The sequence below is a fragment of the Miscanthus floridulus genome, chromosome 5, assembly GCF_019320115.1.
Source record: "Miscanthus floridulus cultivar M001 chromosome 5, ASM1932011v1, whole genome shotgun sequence".
In the NCBI taxonomy this organism is placed as follows: Eukaryota; Viridiplantae; Streptophyta; class Magnoliopsida; order Poales; family Poaceae; genus Miscanthus; species Miscanthus floridulus.
The window spans coordinates 80,195,758-80,204,277 of record NC_089584.1 but is presented as its reverse complement, the minus strand read 5'-3'; the positions used below and the strand labels follow the sequence as shown (position 1 = coordinate 80,204,277).

The window sequence follows — 8,520 nt, the reverse complement described above, 5'->3', positions numbered from 1 at the left end:
GGCCGTGGGCGAATAAAAACCAGCTCGGAAAGCTTTGCTAACCAGATTTCTTGAGGCCGTGTGATTGCCATAGGAACCAGAGTGAATTTTGAGAAGTAGTTTCATTCCCTCTTCTTGGGTGATGCATTTCTATAGTATCCCTTCCTTGGCACTTTTCCTCATCAAGTTCTCATCTACCAGCACGTAATGCTTGCTATGACAAATTAGTCATTCAGTTTTGGTCTTGTCAGTGGGTACATCGGCGCTGGTGAGGTACTTGATAAACTGTTCTCTCCAATCGGTGGCCAGCGAAGGTACTGCACGTACTAGCTGCTCGGTGGGGGGGATTTTTTGAACTTCCTTTTCTTCCTTAATGGATGGCGTAAAGAGGCCTTGAATGAAAACCCTAGGTGGAATCGTGGCGCGAGAAGATCCTATCTTAGATAGGTGGTCGGCGAGCTGATTTTGATCTCGTACCACATCGTGGTACTCGATACCGTAGAACTTCCCTTCGAGTTTCCTGATTTCGGTGCAATATGCGTTCATCTTCTCACTGGAGTAGGACTAGTCTTTGTTGAGCTAGTTGATGACCAGCGCGGAGTCTCCATATACTAGAGGCATTTGATGGCAAGCTCGATGGCTATATGGAGTCCGTGGAGACATGCTTCATACTCCACGGCGTTGTTGGAGGCTAGAAAATGAATTCGGTGAACGTATCGGAGCTTGTCCTTGGTCGGCGTAATGAATAAAATGCCAACACTAGCATCATTGATGTTGAGGGCACCGTCGAAGTACATCACCCAGTGCTTGGGGCAAGTAGCAGGGATGGGCTCTTGGATCTCAGTCCACTCAGCAACGAAGTCAGCAAGCGCCTGAGATTTGATGGTAGGACTGCTTCTAAATTCGATGGAGTAAGTGCTGAGCTCGATAGCCCACTTGATGATGTAGCCATTGGCCTCTTTGTTTTGGAGAATGTCCCCTAGAGGGATCTCAGTGACCACGGTGATCTTGTAGTACTCGAAGTAGTGGTGGAGCTTGCATGACGTGACCAGAATGGCGTATAACAGTTTCTGAACTTGAGGATAATGAGTTTTTGACTCATTAAGGACCTCACTAATAAAGTAGACTAGACATTGTACCTTATAGGCGTGTCCAGCTTCCTCGCGCTCAACGACGATAGTTGTGCTAACGACGTGAGAAGTGGCGGTGATGTAGATCAATAGGGTTTCATCTGGTCGAGGCGCCGTCATGATCGGAGGCTTCATTAGAAACAACTTGAGCTGCTCAAAAGCTGTATTTGCCTCCTCCAACCAGGAGAAGCGCTCAGAGGCCTTGAGGAGTTTAAAGAACGGTAGTCCCTTTTCGCTAAGGCGTGATATAAAGCGGCTGAGAGCAGCCATGCAGCCTATAAGCTTTTGTATGTCCTTTACGCAGGTTGGCCATTTCATGTTGGTGATGGCGGTGACCTTGTTGGGGTTGGGCTCGATGCCACGAGCGCTAATGATGTAGCCTAGGAGTATGCCGGATGGAACTCCAAAGATGCCCTTTGAAGGGTTCAACTTCCATTTGTATCTTTTTAGGTTGGCGAACGTTTCTTCGAGGTCGGCGATAAGATTGTTGGCGGTTTTGGATTTGATGACCACATCATCGATGTAAGCTTCGACATTGCGGCCTATCTATTGGTCAAGGCACATCTAGATGGCCCTTTAGTAAGTCGCCCTAGCGTTCTTGTGTCCGAAGGACAAGGTGGTATAGCAATATGCGTCCAAAGGCATGATGAACGATGTCTTGATCTGGTCATCTTCTTTGAGGGATATCTGGTGATAGCTAGAGTAATAGTCGAGGAAGGAGAGCAGTTCACAGCTGGCGGTGGAGTCTACGACCTTGTCTATCTAAGGCAGACCAAAAGGGTCTTTAGGGCAGTGTTTGTTGAGATCGGTGTAATCAATGCACATTATCCATTCTTTATTTTTTTTAACAAGAATAGGGTTTACTAACCACTCAGGATGATACACTTCTTTAATAAATCCAGTAGCTAGGAACCATTTTATTTCTACCCTAATAGCCTCCTTCTTGTCTAGCGCGAATCGTCAGAGTTTCTGCTTGATCGGTTTGGTGGTCGGCGAGACATTCAAGGAGTGCTCGATCTTCTCCTATGGTACCCCCAACATGTCTGCATGTTTCCAAGCAAACACGTCGGCGTTGGCATGTAGGAAGGAGATGAGCGCGCTTTCCTATTTGGGGTCAAGGTGAGCCCCAATCTTGACGGTCTTGGAGGGGTCATCGAGGCCGAGGCCGACCTCCTTTGTTTCCTTGGACTTGGTGGAGACATGTGGAGGCTCTAGTGCTGGGATCTCCAGGTCATCAGTGGGCACCGTCTTGGCGTCAGTGACCATGCTAGCCATCTGGATGGATAGGTCGGTGGCTTCAGCGAGGGCGACCTCTGTGTCTCGTAGGCGTAGGCAATGGAGAGGTTGGCCCGTAGGGCTAGAACTCCTACAGGTGAAGGCATCTTCAGCACCAGATAGGCATAGTGCGGTACGGCCATGAACTTGGCTAGAGCTGGCCAACCAAGTATGGTATGGTAGGCGGTGTTGAAGTCGACGATGCAGAAATTGATGTGCTTGACATGGTAGTTGCTAGTCATGCCAAACTATACTGGGAGGGTGATCTCTCCAAGCGGTTTGGATGCCCTACCAAGTACCACCCCCCAGAAGGAGTCGAAGGGTGTGAGGTCTCCTATCCCAAGCCCTAGCTCCTTTAGGGCTCCGGCGAAGAGGAGGTTCAGAGCACTTCCACCGTCGATGACTACTTTCCTGATGGTTGCAACAATGATGAGGGGGAAACACCTTGTATAAGGGATGTCAGCCCACTGGTCATCCCTGTTGATGGTGATGGGGACCTCGGACTAGGGGCGAGAGCTAGAGTTGGCGATGACGTCTTCTACGTTGATGGTGAGCACCCAACGGGTAGTGAGCTTCCGATCTCTTCTGCTCTCGGCGGTGGCGAGGCCCATGAAGATAGTGGTGACCACTTTATCGTGATCCTAGAGGCAATGTTGTTGTCCCTAGGTCGTTGGCGGCCTCTGGCTCCGTCATTGTTGTCATTGTCCGTCTTTTTAGCCTAGAACTCCTTAGCCAAGCTGAGGCAGTCCTTCATCTTATGCTTGCTGTTCTTGTGAAGGGGGGCATGGGCCTTTGGGGATCTCCTTGTACTGCTCATCATAGTTGCGCTTGGCGTGAGGTTCGTCAATGGCGGTGATGATGTGGTCTGGTCGGCAACGGCGATATTGACCAGATTTGGACCCTTCTGCCGATCACGGCCACTGTCTCGATGGTGACCGCGGTAGTCGTAGCGGCGGTCGTTGTGGTGTCGGTCGTCAGGTCGCTCATCGCTATGGTGAGTTGGGCGATGTGTGCCTGCATCCTCGTTGAAGCATACTTTGGCCTCTTCGGCATCGGCGTACTGATCAGCGGTCGTAATCATCTTGCCAATCCCCTTAGGCAGCTTGCAATTGAACTTGGAGCGGAGGTCGTGGTGATGGAGTCCGCGAACAAAGGTGGTGATGACCTCTGCTTCCGTGATGTTAGGAATAGAATTCCTCATCTCAGGAAAATGTCTGATGTAGCTATGGAGGACCTCAGACGATTTCTAGTAGATGCGATTTAGATCATACTTGGTGCTTGGCTGAGTACACATAGCCATGTTGTTGTCGATGAAGACCTTCTTCGGCTCTTCCTAGGATTAGATGGAGTCCAAGGCCAGGCTTGTGAACCAGTTAATCGCAGTTGGCGTAAGCATGACTAGAAGATAGTTCACCATGACGTTGGTATCTCCCTCGAAGGTGCACACAGTAGTGGCATAAGCTTGTAGCCACTGTGTGGGGTTCATCCATCCCTCATAGGGCTTGACCCCAGTGATTTTGAAACCACAAGGCCACTAGAGTGTTTGGAGTGCCCTCGTGAATGCTCGGGGCCCTTTGGGATCATTGCCGTCATGATCTACGGTGTTGTCGACGTTGAGTGGCTAGAGGACTGAGTCTGAATTACCGAACTCTTGCTCATATGCTTGACGGCGACATACTTCTTCTTCATGGCGAGAGAAATGGTGCCCGTTAATATGACATCGCGCATCTTGGAGATTGTTGATGTGTGGTCGGACGTCTTGGTCGACTTCCTATTTGGGTTGGCGAGGGCAGTCGATGCGGTTGCCCCTAGCTCCACCCTAGAGAGGTTGTCTGTCGTCGTGGTGCTGGTCGATGAAACGACTTTGGCTAGGGCAGCGATTAGATCTTGGCACGGCGGATCGGCGAATCGAGGTCATCGAGTAGGAAGGTCTCTGATCCTGGTGGATCTCATTGACCTAGTAGTGCACCGCTTTAAGCATGGCAGCAACCCTGGCGACCTCTGGTGTTTGTGGGAGCAGGGCAAGCTCATTGGAGGCCACGACCAAGTTGGCGCTTGGGGTCTTGTAGACGTCGTGGCCATCAACAGGGACAAATTCGTTGTTGAGGTTGCGTTGGAGTGGGCGTGGCCTCCCTTGGGAGTCGAGCTATTCGTTGCGAGAAGCTTTGGCCAGCATAATGGCGGCCTCATTTGCTCGGCACTGCGCACGGTTGGTGTTCCTGTTGACTTGTGCGGTGCGGTCCTCGTCGGTTTCTCCATCCCGTGGAGGGCTGTCGACGCTGATGTTGAAAATCCCTCCTCCTCGGAAGGGTGGAAGAGGAGGTTGTACGACGGTGGTTTCAGCGACATTCTCCGTAGAGCCCTAGGACTCAGAATCTAGATTTTCCCCTAGGATGGTTTGGAGGGATGCTTTCGGGTGTCATCCGACGTGTAACATGTTGACAGTCGGCGAGAGCTAGTCAGCGATCAGGACGGTGAGAGGTTGGATATCTCCTGCCTGGTTGGCGAATTTGCCCCTTATGGCATCTTAATAGGTGGTGGCGATGCTAGTGAGCCCAAAGGGTAGGGCCGTAGCCCTTGGAGTTTCCTGATCAGCCTCCGATAGATCTGATTCGGAGGGTGGTCAGTGTTGGACTAGAGTGGTCAGAGCCGATTCTATGATGGAGAGGCAATCGGTGAGCTTCTGGCCAACCTGATCGATGGACATGATCAGATCATTGTTGTTGATCCGCCTCCTCATGTAGCGAGGGAGCAGGCGGTGAATTGTGTATGAAGAAGACCTCAGAGGCGGTTCTGAGATTAGATCTGTAGTCATAGGTGTTGAGGTGGTCAGCGTAGAATTGATCTGCACTGGCTCGATGAACTCTCCATCTCCATCAGCGTTGACGACCCAGGAGATTGATCCGACCATGCAGATCTGGCCAGGCTGTGGGAGGGACGAAGAGCCTGCAAAACATACCATCTTGTTCGACATGAAAACAGCACGCACACCCCTATCTGGCACGCCAACTGTCGATAGAATATCATCGGCAGTCCTTCGAGGGGTATCCCATGAAGGTAGATTGATCGACCGAGATGTGTGTAATCAAGAACAAGAAGGCAATAGAGACATAGGAGTTAGAGAGGTTCGGGTCATCAGCATGACGTAATACCCTACTCCTATGATCTGTTGGATTTTATTAGTTATCGTATGATATTACATGTGTTTTGAGGGGGTCCCTGCCTACCTTATATAGTCTGGGGGTAGGGTTATAAGTCAGTTAGATCTAGGAGATAACCAGAAAGTAATAACATATTACAGGAATCATGGGATCATACGTATCCTAACAGATCTCATAGTATCTTCAGGATATCTTCCCGGTGTCTTGTGGGGGGCATCGAGCAGCGCCGTGCTCTGCAAGGCTTCGTCTTGTGGGCTAGCCCACCCCTGGAGGCACAACCCATGTAGTCTATCGTGGGTATCTAGGGTCATACCCCCCCACAGAGAATAAGAATTTGTAGGAGTCAGTGGATGACCTCCAAGCGCACCTACTCCAAGAATGCCACCATAGAGAAGATGTGGAGGTGAAAGTCCTAGCGTTAGAGGTGGAGCACCGATAGATGGAGGTAGAGAACCAGACATTGGTCGAGCAACTTAGCTATAGTGACGACCAGCAGAAAGGTATGATTTTTAATCTTGTCTTGTTAATGCTCAACGTTGTGAGATGTCTTGCTATGATATGTAGCATTGGAAATGGAGCTTGGCCTTTCTTGGGAGGTAATCATGCAGCTGACTACGACGAAGGAGGAGTGAGGCAGACAAAAAGGACAAGAAGATAGCTAAAGATCTTCGACGTGAGTGCCTAGCATTTTATTTTTACCTATGTAGTGTTGAACGCATGCTTAGCATACAATCACTTTTTTGCAGAGTATCGGCACCAGGCGCTCGTGCAATTCTAGGTCTTTGGAGACCAAGTGAAAACACAGGACGAGGAGATTGAGGCGATGAAGGCAGGGATCTAGCCCATGCTTGACTGCATTGGCTTCGAACCATCCAAAGGGAGAGAGCTGCTGCCTAGAGACCCATGACCTCGATTGATCCTGGACCTGTGCCATACAGCATGGTCGGACTTTAAGGAGTTTGCACGCAGCGCCACCCATGGATCCATCATCCATGCACTTGCTCAGCTGCGGTCACATTACCCTATGGTGGATCTCTAGCACATGGTGATCGGCTATGCCTGCGGAACAGATGCGATGAAGATCACTAGGCTGGAGGACAAGGTGGAAGAGCAGGCGAAGAGGTTGGCTAGAGACGTTGACTTGTTCGGTGAAGGGGGGAGCAGTGCTCCATAGATTAGTAAAAAGTCATGCTGAATCGTTGTATAGAAGTGCTTAGCAACTTTTGTTGAACGCTTGTTGTTATGGTATGTTTGTGTTTATATTTGATATAAACCATCCAATCAGTAGTGTATAGCTGAGTCCCTAGTCCTAGCTAGCCTATTAACTGTAATGCAAGGCGCATGGGTTGTGTGCATGTGGGAAGAATAAGGCATCACTAAGGAATCGCTGCTGACCACCCATGACGCAGAGGGTGGACGCTCATGCATGTGCAGGGAGAAGTCGAAGATAGGGTCGTCTCTGGAGGCGTCCGAGTGTCAATGTGTTTGTTTGGGTATGTGCCGTAGGCGTAGTTGGCATGTCATCTTTACAATGTTGTGTGCGGAATCAGAATCGCTTAGCAGGAAAGCATGTTGAAAATAATATGGAGAAACATCAGTTGAAAAAAACTTTATTGAATACTCAAATATGAAAAGTACATATCTTTGAAATGAATGCTTCAAGGGTAGAAACGTCTAAGCAGATCGATGTGCCAAGAGTTTGGGACATCTCTTTCATCCATGTCGCATAGTCTGTAGGATCCTAGTTGGGTGACCACCTTGATGATGAAGGGGCCCTCCCAAGGTAAGGAGAGCTTGTGCATCCCATATGTCTTCTATTTCCTACGGAGTACTAAGTCTCCGACCGCAAAGAATCGATCGTTGACATTATGGTTGTAGTGTCTTTGTAAGCTGTCAAGGTATTTTGCCATCCAAACATAGGTGACCAGACGTTCCACTTCTAAGCTTTCCACTTCAACGAGTCAAGCTTGGTCAGAGTTCTCCTTGTTGTAATTCTCCACCCTGGGTGCTCATAAGGGGACATCAATAGGCAATATGGCTTCAAAGCCAAAAACCATGAAATATGGGGAGACATCGGTATTACGACTAGGCTAGGTCCTTAGTCTCCAAACCACTGCTGGTAGTTCCTTGAGCCATTTGCCTAGGTGTTTCTGCTCCTTCTCATTGAGTCGTTCTTCAATGCGTCCATGATCATACCGTTGGTGCGCTCGACTTGGCCATTGGCCCTTGGGTGTGCCACGGAGACATAATTGATTGAGATTCATCTTTCATCGTAGAAATCCTAGAAGTCGCTACCAGTGAACAAGGACCCTAGTTCGGTGATGATGCTGTTCAGTAGGCCAAACTGGTGAATGATGTCATCAAGCAGCTCGGTAGGCCAAATAGGGGTTTGTATTTGATCCACTTGGAGAATTTGTCGATGTAGACGTAGACCCAGCGGAAACCTCCCGGCGTGGGATTGAATGGCCCGATCATATCCAGTCCCCAGCATACAAAGGACCATGATGTAGGAATCATTTGCAAGGCCTGAGCTAGGATGTGGATTTATTTAGTGAAAAACTAGTAGTTCTCACATTGGCGAACGAGTGCTTCAGCATCAGCTACGGCTGACGGCCAATAGAAACTAGCTCAAAAAGCCTTTCCAACTAGTGTTTTAGAGGTCGCATGGCTGTCGCAGGTGTCAGCGTGGATCTCCTTGAGTATCTTCTCGCCTTCTTCCATGGGGACGCACTTCTAGAGTAGCTCCCCTTTTGGCGTTTTTGTGGTACAACTTCCCTTTAACTAGGAGTAATGCTTACTACAGTGGGTAAGGCATTCTCTCTCTATGTTGTCAGCTAGGACGTCTGTGGTGGTAAGGTATTTGATGAAAGGTTCACTCCAATCACTGCTCGGCCTAGGGACTGCTGTGGCAATCTGCTCGGCACGTGGTTTTTTTCAACGCCTTCTTATTCCTGCTTGATGGAAGGGTCCACAAG

General features: G+C 49.4%; 1 protein-coding gene across 1 annotated transcript; it reads right to left on the bottom strand.

Moving 5' to 3' along the window:
* Positions 1 to 590: 590 nt before the first annotated feature.
* LOC136454816 (uncharacterized) lies at positions 591 to 1,229 on the bottom strand. Its single transcript, XM_066455086.1, has one exon. The coding sequence runs from the start codon at positions 1,227 to 1,229 to the stop codon at positions 591 to 593; it is 639 nt and encodes a 212-aa protein (XP_066311183.1).
* Positions 1,230 to 8,520: the final 7,291 nt, after the last annotated feature.

Coding starts and splice junctions, on each gene's coding strand:
- LOC136454816 (XM_066455086.1), bottom strand. CDS start 1,229: ATGACGGCGCCTCGACCAGATGAAACCCTATTGATCTACATCACCGCC.